Source organism: Petaurus breviceps, unplaced genomic scaffold, assembly GCF_028583685.1.
Source record: "Petaurus breviceps papuanus isolate PSGF00001 unplaced genomic scaffold, PetGlider_PUasm1.0 79, whole genome shotgun sequence".
NCBI classification, from domain to species: domain Eukaryota; kingdom Metazoa; phylum Chordata; class Mammalia; order Diprotodontia; family Petauridae; genus Petaurus; species Petaurus breviceps.
Genome location: NW_027186523.1, coordinates 18,919,758 through 18,942,180, shown reverse-complemented (window position 1 = coordinate 18,942,180; position 22,423 = coordinate 18,919,758). Strand labels below are relative to the sequence as shown.

Below are 22,423 nucleotides of genomic sequence, written 5' to 3'. Positions count from 1 at the left end.
AAAGAAAGAAAGAAAGAAAGAAAGAAAGAAAGAAAGAAAGAAAGAAATCAGTAACTGGAAGGACTAATACTTGGTGTTTACTTACGTACCCTATGTCCCAGAAACCTAGCTAGAAAACACATCCCAGGGAAATCAAATTCCCTACTCTATTACATTGAAGGTTAAAATTCAAGAACAGTACCCTTCAAGGTCCCATTTTGGAGATGTATGTTAGTCCTAATTTGAGTGTTGCCAGCATACCTAGGGGAACCAAATAGAGAGCTCTATGGGCCATATCCAGAAAATAGCACAGAAGGAGGAAAAAAAAAAAGCAAATTGAACAAAGAGCCTTGAGGGATGCCTTCAGAGATAAAAGGGGAAAGAACCAGGAACCACTGTCAGAGATGTTGAATGAAGTGACATGGGAGGTCAGACCACTGTGAAAGCAAAAATCTAACTGAGACTCTGGGAAGAGAAAGGGCAAAGAATGACCTATCGGTATTATCAAAGTTTCTAGAGATTCAACAAAGAAAAGATAAATATAAAAGATTTTCTAGACCAATGGTGTCAAATAAAAACGGATTCCTGCTGTCACATATTGACTTAGAAAATTATAAATTAGCATTATCTGTGTTGAAATACATTTATTATTTTGTTAACTATTTCCCAGTTACATTTTTGTGTAGTTTTTGTGGGTGGCTTACAGCCCACAGGCCTCACATTTTACACCTCTGCCCTAAGACAGAAGTTACTTTTTTTTTTTGCCTTTTGGAGAGCAATTGGGGTTAAGTAACTTGCCCAAGGTTACATGGCTAGTTGTGTGTGGGGGAAGGGGGGTGTGGGGGGGTGGTTGTGGGTGTTAAGTGTCTGAGGCAGGGAACCGAACTCAGGTCCTCCTGACTCTGGGCCGGCACTTTACTCACTGCACCACCTAGCCGCCCCTAGACAGAAGTTATTAATGCCTTCAAAGTGGAAAAGGCTATAAGTAATCCATAGTGGGGAGACAGGGGAATTCCTAGCAAGAAGAAGAAGATTTAAAAAAAAAAAAAGGATCCATTTTATTTAATACTGCAGTGAATCTTAAAGATACCAAATTTACCGGTTGGAACCCTCTTCGCAATAGGCACCCTTTCATTCAATGTTAGAATTTTCTTTTCTGTGGCTTTGACTAATGGTTCACAAAGGAGCAAAATGAACAAAATAAGGAAAAGTATGGGACAATTAAAACATCCACCCGGTAAGGCAAAGCAGTTGCCTTTATTTATAAGCACTGTACTCTGGGAATCTGAATTCCCATAATTATCATCATCACAACTAACATTTATATAGGGCTTGCTAGGTGCCAGGCATGGTGTTAATTGCTTTACAATTATTATTTCATTTGATCATTGAGGAATAAAAGAGGAGACATCATCAAGCCTACTGTATTTTTTTAACCATGCCGAGCTGGATTGCAGATAATTCAGGTTGGGGTGCACTTTTCGGTGTCCTCTTTGGTTAGCTGTCTTCATGTCTCTAAACAGCCAGAGAAACTGACCAAGCAAACCCTCTCTTCCTAGGTACAGACCACAACCATGTGCATCTCTGTCAGTCTGAGCGGCTTTGTGGTCCTTGGATGTCTGTTTGCACCCAAAGTGCACATCATTCTGTTCCAGCCCCAGAAGAATGTGGTCACACACAGACTCCACTTAAACAGATTCAGTGTTAGTGGAACTGGAACCACTTACTCCCAATGTAAGTATAGATATCCATTATTTGTTTTTAACCTGTCAGCCAAAGCACTGAACTACAGAATGGGTAGTAGAATGCTGGGGGGAAACACATCTGGTCTGTCCTGAAAGACATACGGTTTCCCACTCATCGTTCACTGTCACCTGAAGGGGTACCAAAGAGTTTCTTCCATCCACAAGTGTTTCTCCCATTTGTCTGAAATCCAGCCGCTAGAGACTCATTCATTGGTAGTATTAAGGACTTTGGGGGGAGGCAGAGCTGAAAGACTTGGAGTGAGAGCAATTGGTACCAATCAGCACTGTCACCTGATACCTATGGGACTTTGAGTATATCTCTTAGCTTCTCTGGGCCTCAGTTTCCTCAGCTGTTAATATAACGAGACTAGACTAGAGGATCCCAAAATCTATGTGCTTATGATCATTCAATCAAGAGTTTATCAATTATCAACATCCATTGGGTAGGTACCAGAGATACAAAAAATGAAAACAGAAACAGTTGGGTGGCACAAGGGTTTGAGTGCTGAGTCTGGAGTCAAAAAGATCTGAATTAAAATCTGGCTTCAGACCCTTACTTGTGGTGTAACCTTGGCAAGTTACTTAATTTCTGACTGCCTCAGTTTCCACAACTATAAAAAGGGACAATAATAACACCTACCTCCCAGGATTGTTGTGAGGATCAAACGAAATATATTTGCACAGCTAGATATGAGTGCAAATGAAATATGTTTGCATATAGTAGGCAATTAGTGAATGCTTTAAAAAAAATAAAGGTCTCTCCTCTCAAAGAGTTTATATTTCCTAAGAGAAGATAATAGGTAAACAGAGAAGTATACACACAATAAATTCAAGACTGTTCCAGTGGGAAGGACTATAACTGGGAAGATCGGGAAAGGCTTCATGCATTATAGCTGAGCTTTGAAGAAAATTGAGAATTTTAAGAGGCAGAGATAAGGGTGTATGAATCAGGTGTAAGGGACAGCCTAGGGCCCTAGGCAAAGGCATAGAGGAGAGATGGGATGTTGTCTGGAAGGAAGAGCAAGGCCATTTTGACTGGAATGTAGAGAGTGTGAAAGGGGACACTGTATAAAAAGCCTAGGCAAATAAGTCCACTCTTAAAATGCAAGTGTTCCTGGGAAGACATCATTTTAAACTATTAGTAAACACTTTGGGGAATGAACTAAGTGCATTGGTTAGAAGGAGAAATTAGTAGATAGTTTACTGTTAGCCAGATGAAGAAGGGGTTAGTACCACAGGAGAACCAGGACTGGGGAGAGGGCCTAAAAGGAAAAGTCAACAAGAAAGCATTTATTTCTCATTCAACAAGCATTTATTAAGTGTTTATGATGTTCCAGACGATGTGTTAAGCACTGGGCATACAAAGAAAGGCAAAACCATCCCCTTCCCTCAAGGAGGGAAGTTGTTGTTCAGTCATTTCAGTCCCGTCCAACTCTCTGTGCCCCCATTTGGGGTTTTCTTGGCAAAGATACTGGGGTCGTCTGCCATTTCCTTTTCCAGCTCATTTTACAGTAGCAAAGACAAATGCATACTTCACAATTTTGCATGGGATCAGTACTTCAAAATGCTCAGGATCCCTGAGAGTAAACTCATTAATGCCCCAATTTCTGCAACTAAGTAAGATCTAATCGATACTCTTCCCAGTGGCAACAGAAAAATACTAATGAAGTAGGTTCTCAGCAAAGCCTGGACCTCTAACCTTCATCAGAGAGCTGTTAGAGGCTCCAGAATCTTTGGAACCTCTCATACTCAAACCCATTGTCAAAATGACTGTAGTCACAGAGCACTTGAGGGACTGTGAAATTAGTTTCTTTTCTTCTCTCAGAAACATGCATGCTTATTTCTAGAGCACATAAACCTCACCTACAAAACAGCCCAGCCATTGAAGATGATTAATCTAAACAAGGAAAAGCTGAGTTCTTTGGGTTACAGCCAGCTAACATCATCGAGTCTGGGATTGGACGATCTCCACAAAGCAGCCTGGGAAAACTCCCATGATTTGAGGTTACTGGGCAGTATCTCCAACAGGAGTAGGCAGGTAATTGCTGTCCTTTGCTGATTATTTGAAGAATGAACAAACTATGCGGAAAGTCCATTGGTAGCCCTAGCCACTGGGATAGGAAAGAAGTAGGGAATGAGACTATTTTTAAATCCATTGTAATTAATTCAGACTCAACAGTTCTGAAATATTACACTGGGGAGGGACTGGAAAAAAATGTATATATGTCTTTTCTTTCTGGAGAAAAAAGCAATAGCGTAAATAAAATTATTAATGGACTTTTTTACCTAGTGAATGACAAAGTGCTTCCTAGTACTTCAAAAGCACCAGTTAACATAAAAATAATATAACTATAATATGAACAAAAACCATACTTTTTAGACTAATATATTTTAAATACTCATCTATCTGTACTGTTTATAAAAGCTAGGCCTACTCTAAGCCATATTTGGTTAGCGTACTTGGAGTTATATCCTTGCCAAGAAAACCCCAAATAGGGTCATGAAGAGTCAGATAAGACTAAAATGTCTTAACACCACCAACAAAACTTTGAGTTATTATTACAAGGTAATTGAAGATGATAAAACTGCATTTTTTTCAGAAATGTTTTATAACCCAGACTTTTCATTGATCCATACTGATCTCTTCCAATTAGTCCAAATCGGAGTGTCAAATAGTCAGGCAAAGGAAAGTAACTACTAAAAGAAAGAGTCTTGAATTATACATTCTATCAACCTAGAACCTACATACCACTAGTCATTCTCAAAATACTTCACAAATATTAACATTCTTGCCAATTGGATAATATTGATAACCTTTATCCCACTGTGATTTCATTCTTTGATCTTCATTGACCCTCACAATATCTCTGTGAGCTAATAAATTACAGATATCATTACTCCCAATTTGCAGAAAGGAAAACTGAAGCAAAGAGCCCAAGAATACAAGAAATCAGGCAAAATCCCTACTAAAACCTAGATTTCTTGATTCCCAGTCCTTGATTCTTCAAAGTCACTTTGCAAAGTACTTTGCTGGAGGCAAGGACAGAATGAATGGATGGATGAAACTGGAAATCTGGAGATCTTTGGCTCTATTCCTGAAAATGACTCTGACCCACTACAAAAGTCTAAGCAAAATCCTTGCCTCTCTGCCATGGAAAAATGAACACAATTAGAACATCTCCCCTCTAACCGTCAGGGATATGTATTTTCTCACCAGTAAATGTCTTTAAATTTCTTTGAGTACATCAGAAAAAGTGTCTACATAAATAAAGAAAGGAAAGAAACAAGCATTTGTGAATGCCTACTATGTGCCAAGAACTGTTCTAAGAACATCATGAATATCTCATTTGATCTTCACGACCCTAGAATAGGAGGTAGGAGTTTTCAATGCTCTTGTATAGTGGGCCTTCTACTCTAGGCCTACCTTTCTGTCTTTCTCCCACACCCACACACATCTTTTCTGTTGAGATAAAAAGAAAAGGTCAATTTTTCTTCTGATTTGCTCCCTCTTAGAAGTTAGAACCATAAGCAACTGTTTCCCAGGATTAGTGAACAAGGATCCTACCCTGGGAAAGGAAATGCCTTTGAAAGTGATGGTTCACATGAATTTTTTCTTAATTCCAAAACACTTCCAGAAAACCATGCTCTACCTAAAATGGGAGTACATAACATATATGTTTACATAATCCTCAATGGATTGGTTTACAGAGTGGGGATCTACCCAGTCTTGCACAAACTAGATTATCTTGTTGCTTACTCTTTATAGAAATCATGCAGATTGTGGGTCATGGGATCTAAGAAGGGAATAAGCATTTATTAAGCACCTACTATATGCTAGGCACTGTGATAAGCTCTTTACAAATATTATCCTATTTTATTCTACAAAGTAACAATTTGCGGTTGAGGAAACTATGGCAGATAGAAGTTGAATGACTTGCTCAAAGTCACACAGATAGTAGGTATCTAAGGCCTGATGTGTCTCTGGTCTTGATTCTGGGTCCAGAGATCTTTACACTATCTAACCTATCTGTCTTGTTTCTTTGAGTCCGAAGGGGTCTGAGAGACGAATTTTGGGGCTGGAAAGGATTTCTCAGACCATCTAGTCCAACTCCTTCTAAGTACAGATGAGACCCAAAGAGGTGAAAGAACTTGGCCAAGGTCATTACTACCAAAGAATGGTATAGCTAGTCTATGAACCTGAATCTTCTGCTCCCAGAATCAAATTCCACTTTGCAATCTCAAAAACTATTAATCAGACTATATTAATGAAAGTAATGGTAGCATGGAAAGAACACTGGACTGAGTAATGGGCAGCTAGGTGGTGCATACATAGAGTGTGGGGCCTAGAGTCAGAAAGACTCTTTCTGAGTTCAAATCTGGCCTCAGACACTTGCTAGCTGTAAGTGTCTTACCAACTCATTTTACAGATGAGGAAACTGAGGCAAAGAAGGCTAAGTGACTTGTCCATGGTCACATAGCCAGTTGTTATCAGTGTTAGGCCTTGAAACAAGAGATTATGACTCTGAGGTCAGCTCCCTCATTTTTAATGATAGTTCTTACAAACTATTAACATGGAGACAAGCTCTCTTCTGCTTCTTCCTCTTCCCGGGGCATGGGTTGTGGAAAAGGCTAAGATTTCTCAGGCTCTTTGTTAAGCCCACTGATAGCTAAGAGCAGGAACATGCCAACTTCACAAAGCAGAGCAGACAAAATTTCAGGATATCTCACCACTAAGTGTCCTCACTCTGGTTCCTTCCACTCCTTTTGACAAATGCAAAATAAGAAATACTATAGAACTTTGAACTGGTTGGAAACTTCAAAATCATCTAATCCAACCCCCTTATACAAAAATAGGCTGAAAAATGTTTAACAAGCAGCGAGGGGCAGATAGGGTAGGGTTGTGAAATAATGCCCACAGCACACTTTTGAGTTTTATCTACATTATTAACATTTTCTCCACTTTCTTCAGAGTAGACAAGCAAAAACAATAAATCAAACCATTATTTATAGCACTTGCCAATTTCCAAGGTATGAATGCTCATGCATTAATAATCAGCTCTTGTGAGCTGGTCTGAACCAGTTCATGATGGTGCTAGCACACCCATCTTACAGATGAGGAAACTAAATCCCAAAGAGATGAAATAATTTGCCCAGGATCACACAGGCCACAAAATTACCCCAAAGAGCATCAAATGCTTAATTTCTTTAGGGGATAATTCAACCCTGGTTCAGTGACCAAATGCTGATGCAAACACAGAAAGGAAATTCAGGATCTGTGTCCTGAAATTGGAGACACCCTGAACTTGGAGCCAAGAGACCTGCCACATAAAAAAGAAAAAAAATGTTTTGTAAAGGCTTTTTCTTCTAAGTCCATTTAACATCATATGCCTAATTCCTAAAAGCATCCTATTTAGATGAATAAATTCTTAAAGGCATTTTGTACTTAAAGTCAGGTAAAATCCACAGAAGCTTTGATCTAAATTGATCCTAGCCAGTAGTGTGGCCTTTCCTGGCCTTCTGAATTTTCTGCCTCAACTCAGTTACAATATTCATCACAAAGAATATTCTGTCAATTGTAAGCACTCATATCTGAGAACACTGAGAGAAATTCAGAGAACACACAGTTGGCAGGAGGAATGTTTAAAAAAGAAACCAACAAGCCCTTCCCTTTGAGCCCTGTGTTGAATGGCCTCTTGTTCCATCAGCATGGGGATAGCTTTCCATCCATCACAAACAGCTCATGCCAAGATGCTCACCAGCAAAGATCATTTGTGTCTGGAGAGCTTAGCCAGCCGCATGATCAAGATGCTCTCAGAGCAGTCTTGATCTCCTGGCATGGATGCTACACAAGGAAACTCAATCAATCAGATCTGATGATGATGAATGAGGCAATATGTGTAAGCACTACCTGCCTAAAATTTTAAATCAAAGGAACTGGAGCCCTTTCCAAATGCACCTTTGTGTCCTTCTTTAAAGAAATGCACCATTTTCTTGAATTGACAAAATTTTAGGTTGCATTACCACCCCTTACCTTCTTGCTTCTAACAAATCTGAATTCAAATTCATTAGTACTGAAATATGCCTAAACCAGGGTGTTTAATGTTGTGTGTGAAAGAGGCATAGGTCTGTTTATAGATGCATGCTCATATCATCTAATGACATTTATTAAGTCCCCTTATGAATATAGGAAATATAGTATAGTACTAGGGGGGAAATGTGTGTTTGAAGGTAGCACAATATAGCTGAAGTAATACTAAATTCAGAATCAGAGGAGTTAAGTTTTAACCATATCCCTACTCCTTGCTACCTGTATGGCCTTGGACAAATCCTTTAACCTTTCAAAATAATTTTCACCTCAGTTTTCCCATCCATATAATAAGAGGGTTAGGCTAGATGTTGCTTCTACCAGTAAATCATATGACCTAAACAGATTGTGTTACCTCATAGAACAAGACACATTTAGATCACATATAGCACCTCTAATCTAAGCCCTAGATGATTTGCTTAGCACCCAGGGGAAAACAGATAACAATAAAAAATAAAATTAACGTATTCAATTTCACTTCTTTCCCCCTCTCTCCTTTTTTTGTTTTTTTTATTTTTTTCTGTGTTTAGAGTTTGTTTTTATGTAATTCTGTGAGAAAACTAAGTCAATTTCCTGTAGCTAGATATATATAGCAGGGAGCCAAGCAGTTGGTGGATGTTAGAGCCACTATGAATAAGCTAAACCAAGCCTTAACTGTAGGCAGATTAGGTAACCACCAATATACAGAGGCCAAGGGGAGATCCCATCAGCCCAGAAAAATACAACCCATACCAAGTAAGTGATGCCTGACTTTTCAAGTTTAGAACCCAATTCACTTAGATCAAGGTTTTAATCCCTCTTTAAATATCACTGCCCCTAGGAATGGCAATATTTCAAGCTTTCCATCATTTATAGGGGATAGGAACTGGATCTGTTATTCTATTAGTAGAAGGAACTCCCAAGGGAGGAAACCCTCTGCTAATTCAAATTTGCACCCTTTTGATGTTTAGGGTAGTGTTGAGAAGGCAGGTGACTTCACCAAGGCTGCACAGCCAGTTATACTGACATATAAAAAAAGACTTAAACCATGTCTTCCTAATTCTGAGGCTGGCTCACTATCCAACATTACCTTTCACCCATCATTTATACCTTACTTTAAATGACTTTCATCATTTTTTCTGGAAGCATATTTTGACAGAAGAAAAGAAGGATGTACCAAATGGATTCTGGAATTCCAAATAGCACAGAAAGGATTGTGGGCAGCAGAGTGAGAGGCTGAGGTTAAAGAAAACAAATTTTACCTATTTTATTTATGCAACAAATCTTGAGCACCTACCAGATGAGAGGCGGTGTGACTTCACAATTTTGCCCATGGCTGACCTTTTAAATTAATCTAACAGTGAGGCCAGTGTGAGAAAGAGTCAGAGTGGGAAGAAGGGGCAGAAAGATAAAAGGCAGACTTGGTAAATGCAAATGGAGTCAAGGTCTGTTTTAATATTTACATCAAGGATAAGTCCTAAAGGTTAAAGTGATGAGCTTAGAATAAAAAAAGTCCTAGGTTCAAATTTTACCTCAGGTATTTGCTAGTAGAAAATCACTTAACTTATCAGCCTCAGTTTCCTTGTCTGTAAAATGACAATAAAAACTCTAGCACTTCCTCCAGGAGGTTGTTGTGAACAACAAAAAAGATAATGTTTATAAAGTTCTTTGTTCAATTTAAAATGCTTAATGTGAGGTATTATTGCTGTTGTCATTTTTTTTACAAAAACATATGTGTACCAAAAGGAAATTTTATTTATTATTAAACCAACATATAACCTAGATAGAATATCTATCATGCCACTTTCTTCAATTTCCATGGGTACATGCAATCCGTGTACCTGGTCAAGTTTGGATACCACTATTTTAGAAAGATCATTTTAAGATCACTTTCATTGAGAGGCAGTATGGTGTAGTGGATAAAGAGCTAAAACATTCTAGCCATATGATTCTATGAAAGCTACTTAGTCTATCAAGGAAGAATTCTCTAATATTCTAAGAGAAGGAACTGACATGAATTGATTTAAAAATATTTACTCAGGGGCGGCCAGGTAGCACAGCGAGTAAGAGCACCGGCTCCAGTGTTGAGAAGACCTGGAGATCGAGTCCCGGGCTCAGACACTTAGCACCCACCCAGAAACACCTGGCCGTGTAACCTTGAGCAAGTTACTTAACCCCGATTGCTTAGGGGCGGCCAGGTGGCTCAGCGAGTAAGAGCACCGGCTCCAGTGTCGGGATGACCTGGGGATCGAATCCGGGCTCAGATACTCAGCACCACACCCAGAAATAATAACTGGCCGTGTAACCTTGAGCAAGTTACTTAACCCCGATTGCTTAAAAATATAAAAAAAAATATTTACTCATCTGGGGGTTCCCTACATCAATGAATCTCTATCCCTTTATTAGAATCACAGGTGGTCATTGCCTAATGGAAGCACTTCAGAATTTGTACCCCCATCTCTCCAGCCTCAGTCGCAGCAGTGTGGAACCATTATTTTACTCATAAAGGAAGCATGTACTGGGGAGAAGTCAGCCTTCTGTTTCTTATTGCAGAGTGAATCTCCTATAATCCTTCCCTGGGGAAGCTCTGACATCTCCAGCAGGAATCTCCCATTAGAACTGGGCTGCCTGAATCATCGTTTATCCAGGTTACATCTATTAATCTCTACAGAAACTCCTAGGGCAGGCCTGAGGATCCCCTTCCGTTGGATAATCAAAGGGATAAGTGAGATAACAGGCTGGAAGACTCAGCAGGAGAAAGGGGGAGCTAAGCAGTTGGTGGATGTTAGAGCTACCATGAACAAGGCACTGAAAATAGCTAAACAATCAGATATCCTGCGGGGGGGAAATATGAAGGGTCATCAGGAGCAAGGGAATGGAAAAATGTGACAGACAGAGGCAAGCTGGAGTGTCTGCTCTGTTAAAATATTTGTGTTTTATTCCAAGTCTGATGTATTACTCAGTTATATAATGCAATGACTCTGGGGATTTGAGCTCAGTGCCATTAAATTGACTGATAGACTTGGCATCTGAAAAATCTATTAAACGAATACATTTAGCATTGATCGAAAGCACAGGTTATCAGAACAAATCGTGTCTTTTACTTCAAAGTCAATGCAGCCTGGTAAACGGGAGCTGTTCTTATGCTCTGCATTAGGGAGAGAGAAAGAGGCTGATTGCACAGTGTGGGGACAAAGCATCGATCTGGAGCACTGAATTTGTGAGACTAAATATGCTTTTTAATTGGTGTGAATTGCCCTTAGTAATCAATGACGGAGCTTATTAGGTCATTTGCAGTTTAGCTACAGTTTTCTCATTGAATGTAGAAAATGACTGTGTATCTGCTGCCTTTCAGCCCAAGCACTAACACCTCTACCCCTCAGAAAGCCAACACTGGGGCTCCCTACGCTTCTTTTTTGCTGGCATATGAATGATTATAGAAATTATTGAAAAATCATGGGATTGGAGAGAATGAAGTGGACAAAGGATAGGGTTTTATAAAGGAAGACAGAGGAAAAAGTGAAAAAAAAACTGACCAGTTATGAACAGAAAAGGGATTTTAGGAATTCTTGAACATGGAGGAAATGCATTTATGGTTGATGGCAAGATAAAGAATATGACCATCTTTGTGGAGATAAGGTGGAGGTATAGCTCATGGCAAGTAAGTAGGTTGAGGAATTGAGTGGTTAGAGAGTTTGGGAGAGAGCCAATATGTATGTTGATGCTACCGAGCGTGAGGGCAGGAGTTGGAGAGGAGAAAAAAATTGTGAGCCATACACAAAACTCATTGAGGAAGAAAGGAGAGTTTCATTACCTGGGCTAGTGTTGCTGTTTGTCCTTCATTCTCAAAGAGGACCAATGACATCAGGAGGGCTATGTCTTGACTTGTGAGTGAACCGGATTTAAGTGAGACAGGGTTGTGCAAAGTCTTCAGCCTCACCTTCTCCTCCAGAGTCATGGGAGTCCAGTGGCAAGACATCGGTCAGGATGATATGATAGAATATAGATTTGAATAGCATGAAGCTCAAAGAAAAAGAGCTTGCTGAGTGATGTAGGTAGGGAGAGATGGGGGGCAAGAGGGGGAACAAGGAGTGTTCCAATTCCATCCCTCATCCAGTGAGCTGAAGAGAATAAGTGAAAATGGTGAGGTGCTTGGGATCTATGTTTGTAACATCAGTTTGTAAAAATCAATTTGTAAAACCGGTTTATAAAATCACATCCTCTCCCCCCCTCCCTCCCCCCCCCTCAGAGCATTAACTCTGCCCCTTCCCCCTGCCAGCACTCTGCCTAGCAACAATTCATGAACTGCTTATCTTTGCTTGGAACAACAACAAGCTACACCGATGAATCCTTCACTAAGCCTTCTATAAACATTTTAGTTTAGAAAAATATTATCTCCCCCTAGTATAGTGGCCAGCTGCACCTATGAATCCTTCAATGCACTATCTGTAGGTTAACTCCTTAGCCAATTATACACATTAGCCTTGGTTCCCAACATCCATCTTGTCAAACATGACACTGATGGGTGGCAGACTAGGCACTTCTCAGTCAGCCCTGACTGCTAGCTGACTTAGTGACATTTCAAGCCTAAAACCACACCTCCAGGTCGCCCCACCTTGGGCTATTTCCCAGTGAATTACAGGCAATATGCCTGCTCAGTAGATAATAAAAGTGCATGTTCCTTTAAGCACTGACCACTCCTTAACTCCTCCCTGATCCCACCCTTACTCACCTAGTTAGCATAATTGACATCTGATTTACTGTCATAACTCCTTAAAAACTATACCTATGACTTCTTTAAGTTTGCAGGTTCCCTAAGAACTATTGCCCACTGTAAAGCATAACAATAAACTTTTACAATCCTCACTTAAAAGATTGCTTGGGCCTTGTGAATTCCTTCCAGACTGAACAGCAGGGACTCTGCTCATTGATTGGAGCCCCCTCATCAAAAGTACTGCTAGTACTGGAAAGGAGGTCTAAGAGGGCTTCTAGGTAAGCTTCTCCTTCTGACTCTGAGGCCAACCTTCTAGCCACTATTCTATGCTTCCTCTATAATAATACTAATACCCACCACTTTCAAAGCACTTTAAGGTTTCCATAGAACTTTACATATAATGCCTCATTTGATCCTGTGAGAGAGGTACTACTATTAATAAAATTATTACTGCCTCTTCCCCCGCCTTGCACAGAAGAGAAAATTGAGTCTAAAGAAAAGTAAGTGACCACCAGCATTAGTAATGCCATGCTGTCTTAGTAGGCCATATCTATGAGTTGCAAAGTGGCAAAAAAAAAAAATAGAAAGTTTAGAATTATTAGTTGGTAGACAACCTTCTGATGATGAACTTTTCTGAGCTTAACTAAAGTGGTCACTGAATGAAAGACATGCCCCTTCCTCGAGCTCTTGGGAAAAACCTATCCAGCGTGGTAGGAAGTATCAGAGCCTCTCCCCCTGAGAACAGAGTATTACCTTTATACCATAATGAGGCATTGCAATAAGACTTTAATGGCTCAGGAAATTCATACCATTGATAAAACAATAATTTCCTCTACTGCACACAGCAAAATATAGAACAGTAGTAATATTTTTTTCCGATAATAAAAGGAAAGAAATTGCAAAACCATATACCAGAGCAATGCTAAAATGGAAGATTTAATCACATAACAGTTAAGACTCCCCTGACTCCATTATGAGATGCTTGAAAAATATAAGCTGCAACAACAGCCTCATGGGGTTGGTGGTTATTGTCATTTCTATTGCTCTACTAATAATACCTTGACTTTGGAGAGTTTCTATTATAGATTCTAGTCATTTTACAGAGGGTGTTCCTTTTAATGGGTAGTGAGGTAGACAGAGACATACTAATTATTGCACTGAAAATTTGATATAGTGCTGCCCAGGAGATCATTATTATAAGAGTCAAAACTTTGCCAATTTTCTATATGTTTAGCTTTGAGAGAGCTAGGGGTCATGGCTAGGGCTTTGTGATCCAAGTGATTCTTGCACCACTCACACCCCCTCCAAATCTACCCCATCAAATAAAATTAGAATAAAGGTCATTATGAGGCCAAAAGGATGTCTGCACATGACAAGGATCAGGATATTGTGGATCACATAAAGTAGATTTCTAGTACATTTCTACTTTAGATATGGGATAATTCAGGCATAGAAAGATTAATGGCCTGATCTAAGAACTCATAATTGGTTTTTGTAATTCCTAAACCAACTTTGGTTTTCACACAGCATTCTTCAGATTGTAAAGTCATTCCATTCAGTTCAACATCATCTTAAAATATTCCTCAAGTTACCCAAGTATACAAGGAACAGTGCTTAGAGTTGATGTGATGCAAAGGTCAATATAACATGAATCCTTCTCCTCAATGAGCTTACAATCTAGTAGAAGAAATGGGACCTTTACAAATATATACATATGATTCAAAGTAAGGGTGAAAGATTTTAAAAGAGTTAAAATGCTATGAAAATTTGTGGAAGAGAATTTCATGAAACAGTTGGCATTTGACCTTAGTCTTGAAGAATAGGTAGAATTTTAACTGGCAAAGATGTTAGGGGTGGGGATTTCAGGCAGGTGGAAGATCTGGTAGTTTAATTTAGCTAGAACTAAAAGTAAATAGAGGTACGGGTGAGGCAGGCAGATGGTGAGATTTGAAACTGAAGCATGATCTAATGTCTGAGTTGAAACATTTTTTAGTCATGTCCAACTCTTCATTGCCCTATTTGGGGTTTTTTTGGCAAAGATACTGGAGTGGTTTGTCATTTTCTTCTCCAGCTCAGTTATATAGAGGAGGAAATGGAGACAAACAGGATCAAGTAATTTGCCCAGGGTCACACATCTGGTAAGCATCTGAGTTTGAATTTGAACTCACAAAGATGAGTCTTCCTGACTCCAGACCTAGCACTCTATTTACTGTGCCACCTAGCTGTCCTGTTCTAATGTCTGGGGTCACCCACTAGACATACTGAGCTAAGTAGATTAACTCATATACACTGAGTCAGGTTAGACTAGTTTGGAAGTTCCTTGTGAAGGACAATGATCCAGATTGGAAAAAGCAGGTTAATGATGGCAGGGTATATAGTGGAATAGTGCAATGATATATAAAGCTAAGGCATCCAAGAAATAAGCTAGCAACAAAATTCATGGCCTGACAAGATTACATACACAAATACTTCAAGTATAGGTAAGAACAAAGGGAATTAGAGACCCTAAAGCAAAGAGATAAATCTGAATACAGAAGCATCACAGGGATAAGACCCATGACTGATGTACTCTAGAAATACGACTCTAGAAATGTATCATTATTCCACAAGAAAAGGAAAATAAGGATTGAGGGTGAAGGGACAGAATACTATTTTGTATGTTAAGAAGACATACTTATGGGAGGAAATCCAGAATGGGAGTTGGGAAATGATAGATATTTTTACTGGGAATAACAATAAAAGCAGAGATAAAAACAAAGAGAAAATAAATTAGTTATGAGAAAATAAACTAGTTTCAGAAATAAAATACAGGTCTAGAAAGGAGGCATGATATGGTATTGACGAGAAACTTCAATTATCTAGATATCTACTGGAGCTCTCTTTCTCTCTGCCAAAAGTAGAGTAATTAATAACATCTTGGTTTACTTTAATGATAAATTCATCTTCCTTCCTTCCTTTCATCTGGTAAAAAAAGGAATTCTTTCCTGGGCTTAATACCCACTAACTTGGAGGAACTAGTGACTGGGATGGAAATGATGGGAATCTTAGGAGAAGGTAATCTCGTCTTCCTAGAATTTGTGCCAGAGGAGAAAAAAGCTGGGCCTCATTTGACATGAACCCTAAATTGTGAGAGAGAAGATTTCAAAGGGTGTAGAGAAAGTCTAGGTATGATCCTATGGATAGAAATTCTATAGGAGAACTAAGTCTGGGGAGGAAAGGGAGAGTATTTCACAAATGAAATTTTAAAGACATAAAAAAGTTTTAATGACAAAGGAGAGTAGAAACTGACTCAGTCAATCAAACTGACTGTTGATGGTCCTTATCCATCAACATAGAGTTTTTGTTTTTTGGATTGGGGTTGTTTTTGTTTTTTAACAGCCTGGCTAGATGAAAACATGGACAGATAAGAGTATGAGTAAAAGCATGGCACATCCTCTAAGTTTCAAGATGGTTACTGCTCACAATTTGAGGTTGAATAGGAATGCTAAAGAAAATAAAAGGTGTGGGATTGGTTGTTGGGGAAAAAAGGAATGTCAGAGAATGAACAGGACTGTTCTTCTGCTTGAGAGGGAAGATGATAATCAGGGATACACAGAAGACTGAGCTATAAAATCCTTATTTTGCTTCTGTTTTCACTGCCAGGAATGATATTTGTACAGGAAAGAACAAAAATGGCTAATACCCATTTGAAACACAAGATAAATCTGAGATAAGTAGTTTATTGATGAGTTAAAGTTACTAGGCCCCAAATGAATTATATGCCAGAGTACTCAAAGAAAGTGCACATTTTTGAAAGAGAATGTGGAATGTCTGGGGTATACAAGGACTGGAGAAGGATAAAAGGCTCACTTTGGTTTAATAAAAAGAAGACCAAGGCAAAATTTCAGAGCATATTATTTAAAATGAAGTCTACTGCACATCTGAAAAAGAATGTAATGATCACAAAGACCAGAATGATTTCATCAAAAAGGGTTTTTGCCAAACTAACCTCATTTTCTTTTTTCAATCAAGTTATTAGAGTGGTAGATCTGAAAATGTTGTAAATAATGCTGAGCCAGATTTTAACAAAACATTGGTGGAATTTCCAGTATCATTCTTGTGGACAAGATAGAGATGTGTGTGGCAATAGTACAGTTGAGTATATAGGAAATTAATTGAATGATTTGATCTAAAGAGTTATAATTTAGTGGTTAATATCAAGTTGGAAAGAGATTTATAGTAAAGTGCCTTAGGGATATGTACTTTGTCCTGTGGTGTTTAACATTTTTATCTATCATTGGATAAAGTCATAGATGTCATGCTTGTCAAATTTGAAGATCATGCAAACCTAAGATAGTTAACTGGTTAAAAGTGTCAAAATGCAAAAATATCTTGATAGAATAGAATATCCTGAAACTTCAGAGAGATGAATCTAATGCCTTACACTTGAAAAAGTCAACATTCTGCCCTAAGGTAGTAGATTTGTGATTGGACAGCAGTTCTGCTTGCAAGTAGGGATTGTTTCATTCTTTGTGCTCGGATCCTCAGCACCTAACACTGTGTGAAACATAGTAGGTTCTTAAATATTTGTTGATTGACTGATTGAAAAAGGTCTAGAGGGTTTTAGTAGACCACAATCTCAAAGTGATCAACAGAGCAAAACAGCAATCAAAAAAGCTAATGCAATCATAGACTGAATTAATAGAAGCATACAGTTCAGAAAGAGGAGGTAAACAATGTGTTATACTTCTACCTTGTCAGATCATTTCCATAATAGTAGGAATACCTTGGTACTTATTAATGCAAAAAATAAATTCTATGAAGTGGTCAAATGTATTCAAATTCTTACTATTTGAAGTTAAAATTATGTAAAACATCATAACAGATTCTAGCCCAGTGGAAATATGTAGAGGGAATCCAAGTAATATGACATCAGGAGATTCATTATTTGCACTAAGTGGGACCTAGCTGTACATTTGGGTATCGCATTTGTGGAAGGACATTCATGACATGAAGAGCATCTCAAAGATGATGGATAGGATGGTGAATGTCTTCATCGTGCTAGATAAATTGAAGGTGGGGAAACTAGGTGACACAGTGGATAGAGTGCCAGACCTAAAGTCAGAAAGACTCATCTTCATGAGTTCAAATCTGACCTCAGAAAGTCACTAACTGTGTGACCCTGGGCAACTCATTTACCCATTTGCCTCAGTTTCTTCATCTAAAAATGAACTGGAAAAAGAAAGGCCAAACCACTGCAGTATCTTTGCCAAGAAAACCCCAAATGGGGTCACAGAGAGTCAGACACATCTGAAAAATTATTAAACAGCAACAACAATAACAAAAAATGAATGGAACTAGTTATATTCAACTTAAAGAAAAGTTGTGGAGCTAGATAACAACTGTCTTCAACTGTTTTAGGGTTGTCTTGTGGATAACAGATTTGATTTTGAAGAAAGTAGAATTTTTACTTAGTCTGAGGAAAAAATTCCAAAGACTAGAGCTATCCAAATAATGGAATGCATGCCTCAGGAGGTAGTAGGTTTCCCCTCACTAGAAGTCTTCCGGCAAAGACTAGGAAGCTTCCTACAATGTATGTTGTCCAGCAGAGGTGTCAAACTCAAATAGAAAAGGGGACCACTAATCTATACATAAGAATCCCTGCAAGCTACATATCGACTTCGTTTTCAAATGTTCTTAATCTACCTTGTGTTGCATTTTTATTTGGTTAAATGCTTTCCAGTTCTATTCTAATCTGCTTCTGGCCATATGAGAAGCATTGTGGGCCACATGCAGGCTGTGTATTTGATGCTTCTGTGTAGAGAATAGTCTCTTTCAGGTATGCTTGGATAATATATGGCTGAGGTGCTTTCAGAGTCTAAGCAGCTGACAGTAGGAATCTTATCTAAAACCTTATTCTTCTGGAATGTTAACACTTTAACATTAGTTAAAGACTGAAATGGACTACAACTCCAGCCTTCTACTTCTTCATCATTATGGTTTCACACACAGTAGGCACTTCATTTGTTCAATAAGCCTTTATCAATGAACAGATAAAGGCCTCAGTCCCTAAAATTCCACCATTAATTACTCCTTTGGATTAAAAAGAGGGTCCCCTTAAAATGCAAATATGTTACCTTGATCAGGTTTATACATTAAATCATTAGCATCTTGATAGTTTATCAGGTTAATTTGCTAAATTCAGAGATCTGAAGAAATAATTAGCCAAGACCAGGTAAGTGAATGGAGGGAGGTTCACAATGCAGAAACCCTACCCTGAAAAGAGTAGGGCCAGAGGTGGGGCTTTGGCAACATTGTATTAAAGTGGGGTCACATTCAGTTCTTTGGGACCCCATTTGGGATTTTCTTGACAGACACTGGAATGGTTTACCATTTTCTTCTCCAGTTCATTTTATGGATGAGGAAACTGAGGCAAACAGGGTTAAGTGACTTGCCCAGGGTCACACAGCTAGTAAGTGTCTGAGGCCAGATTTGAACTTATGAAGTTGTCTTCCTAACTTCTGCACAGTAATCTATCCACTAGCTGCCATATTAAAGCATGGTAAAAGAAAGGAAAATACAGTAGATTTAAGATCAGTAGGCCTGGGTTCAAGTTTCCCACTTGCTAGCTGTGTGACATTTAGCAAATGATAACTGCTTTGAGCCATCTGTAAAACAGGGACAGTAGTACCAGTCTGCCTCCCTCCCAGGGTTGTTCCAGAGATCAATTAATATATGTAAAACTGCTTCATAAAGAATAAAACACTATGCAAAATTAAGATGCATTTACTATTATTAATATAATACCAAGAGACAGTGTGTCTTGGTGAATAGAAAGCCTGCCTCTAAGTAGGGAAGTTCTGAGATCGAGGCTCACCCCTTCCCTGTCCTGGCTCTGTGACCCTGTGTGATCTGTCCCTAGACCTCTTGGTGCTCTAGGCCATTCTCTAGTCCCAAAAGTTGCAGAGCAGGGGCCAAGCTGCTTTAGTGGAGGGGATTACCTCACCCAGGAGGACCATCCTCTATTCACCCACTATGCCAGTGAAATCCCAAGTCCAGTCCAGTCCCTACTCCCCTCATTTGATAATATGACCTAGATAGGACTGGGCCACATGGGCATCTGCAGATTCCACACATTGGCTTCAGCATGAAATCATTCTAGAGTCAGGAGGAAGAGGGAAAGAGACTGGAGCCCAACTTCATTGACATAAAGGATTTCCAGATGAGGAAAATCCCTCTATCAATGCAGGTCTGCTTCTGCTTTGTAGCTTATCGTCCTATAGAGTTGTCTAGAACACTGACAAGTTACATAACTTGTGCAGGATCACAAAGCCAGTATGTGTGAGAGGCAGAACTTGAATCCTGGGCCTGGTGTCAGGAATGTCAAATCTGGCCCTGTCACTTACCAGCTGTTTGACTCTGGGACAGTCACTTAACCTCTGTTTGCCTCAGTTTCCTCACATGCAAAATGGAAATATTAATAGCACTTACCTTCCAAGATTGTTATGAACACCAAATGACATAACAATTGTAAACTGCTTGGCACAGTGCCTCACCCAGAGTTAGTACTATATAGAAATATTAACTCTTATTACTATTATTCTTAATGCCAAGACTGGCTCTCCAGGCACTCACTATACCATGCTGCCCCTCAATTTTTTTTCCTCTGATTTTGAATTCTCCACATCCCTCTTCTTTCTTAACCAAGAATAGGGAAAATAATAGGCCTAGAATGGCAGAATCTGAAAGGGACCTTTAAGATAGTTTAGACTAATCCTCTGTTTTACATGTAGGAAAACTGAGTCTTGCAAAGATTAAATGACTTGCCCACAGCTACCTAATTAATGTCCAAACTCAAGAGTCTAAGGTTCTCTCTACACTACCCCACAGAACGATTCACCTTCTGGTACTGACTCTTCTTTCCTGTTTGTATCTTCCAGCCTCGGCCAGCACTTACGTCCCCACGGTGTGCAACGGGAGGGAAGTCCTGGACTCCACCACCTCATCTCTGTGATCATTGTGACTTTGCAGTTCAGTTCTCGTGTGTTTAGACTGTTAGACAAACATGCACATGCTGTGCATTCCGGATCAAACAAAACAAAGCAAAATGAAAAAAAAAAACCCTAGTACCTTTTTTTAGAAACAGTATAAATTATTTTTGAGGACTGTACAGTACCTAGTGATGTGTTAGAACTTTTTAGGCCAATTTTAGTACCCTTATAATTAACAGTTCCATAGGACATGGAAATAACCACTGTTTACACAGGCGAGCTGTGATGATTAGGCCAAGAAGAGGGTCTACTGCAAATATGGTGGCAATATTAGGTAACCTTTTTTCCTATGAAGTTTTTTGTAGGTCCTTGTTGTAACTAATTTAGAATGCATTTCTATGTTGTATATTAAAGTTACATTATGTGTAACAGAATGTTTTTCTCAGCACAAAAAAAGGAGATATCAGTATTAATGTAAAAATATTGAGAATAAAACCTTCAAGGTTTTCCAGCATGGTGGATGTTTGCATTTTTGTTTATTTTCTTCTTGGAGACTAAACCTAGAGCTCAAATCATTTTCTCCCTAGAGCGTGATAGAAATGATAAGTATCTACTTTCTACTACATTCTAAATCAGAGGTTTTAAGGAAAGGAAAGGAACTATATTAAAATGAAGATGTATTTTTTTAACCATACAACTTCACATACCCCCTAAAATCTAGAGCCCCAGGTTAAGAACCCCAGCTCTAAATGTCACCATGGTAGGGTTTGGTAAGCAGGACCCCAGATATGTATGGCAGCAACGTTGAATCCATGATGGGGAAATATAACAAGCAAATAACAAGGTTAGAAGATAACAACATAGTTACCTGGCCTTCCTACAAACTCTTTTCTCTCAAGAAGCCCATGCATTGCTCTGACTTAGCCAGGGAAGGAGTCAGTCCTCCTAAAGACTTGAACATTGACCCTGTACATCTTAACAAGCTGCACAGGTCACAGCTCCTGCTTCCTATCACAACCTCAGTTGCTGTATGTCATATTGGGAAGGGTGGCATGTTCTCCCTATGGAAAATCCTCGTACTTCCATTCTTAGCTGAAAAGGCAAGGTCAAAGCAACATTCTTTGTTTCCCAGGACCAAGCAGAAGTCATAATTTCAATACTTTGTGCACAGAGAACACATCTTCAGTCCTGAGGTTTGGTTTTTTTTTTTGATTTGGTGTTTCTTTTTTCCTAACCCAAAGATTCTTCCCTGGGGGTTGGTGAGTTTTTTTTTTTTTACATTTGCATCACACATTTTAAAATCAATCAGGTTTTTTTTTGGTATCATGTATTTTATGCATTTTAAAATATTATTATGAAAAGAGGTCCATGGGCTTCACCAGGCTACCAAAAGAGACACCAGACATAGAAAAAGATTAAGAATCCCTGTCTTTAAGTCTAAGGACCCCGAGAGACAGGGAGAACATTAATAAGGAAAACCTACAGAAAAAACTTTATTTTATCCCATAGTTTACTTCCTATCTTTACCCTAAAATTATGAATTGATTTATTTCTACCTTCTCTGTTTTCACCAATGAGATGCTGATGGCAATCCAATGACAGATAACAGAACAAAGAAAAAGACAATTAAATGTACTATCTGAATAATACAACACCCAAATAACTATGTCTGTGCTAGATTTGAAACAGCTAGAGAAAAATGAACATATGTATATGAAATCCAAGTGAGTTAGCTTTAGAAGGGCATGAAACAGGTGGAAATAGCACTCAGGTGTACGAAAGCTTTCATCTCTGCTAGCCGATTGTGTATCTTTCAAGCACTAAATGCTTGCTAGGGCCATGAATTCTCACACTCACATAAAAAACAGGTCACTGGGGGTGGGGGAAGCGAGAATGAATTGAGTAATGGAATCAATAGCACTTGCTGACCTAGACAAAAATATTTCTCTTG

At 38.9% G+C, this 22,423-nt stretch overlaps 1 protein-coding gene across 1 annotated transcript in view; it reads left to right on the top strand.

Annotated features, from left to right (window-relative positions):
• LOC138175865 (metabotropic glutamate receptor 3) overlaps nt 1-20,986 on the top strand; it is a 273,313-nt gene extending 252,327 nt beyond the window's left edge. The window contains exons 5-6 of the mRNA XM_069106470.1: nt 1,539-1,713; nt 20,422-20,986. Of these exons, the coding sequence (XP_068962571.1) occupies nt 1,539-1,713; nt 20,422-20,495 (249 nt within the window). The 3' untranslated portion in view covers nt 20,496-20,986. The remainder of the gene's footprint in view (nt 1-1,538; nt 1,714-20,421) is intronic.
• Nucleotides 20,987-22,423: the final 1,437 nt, after the last annotated feature.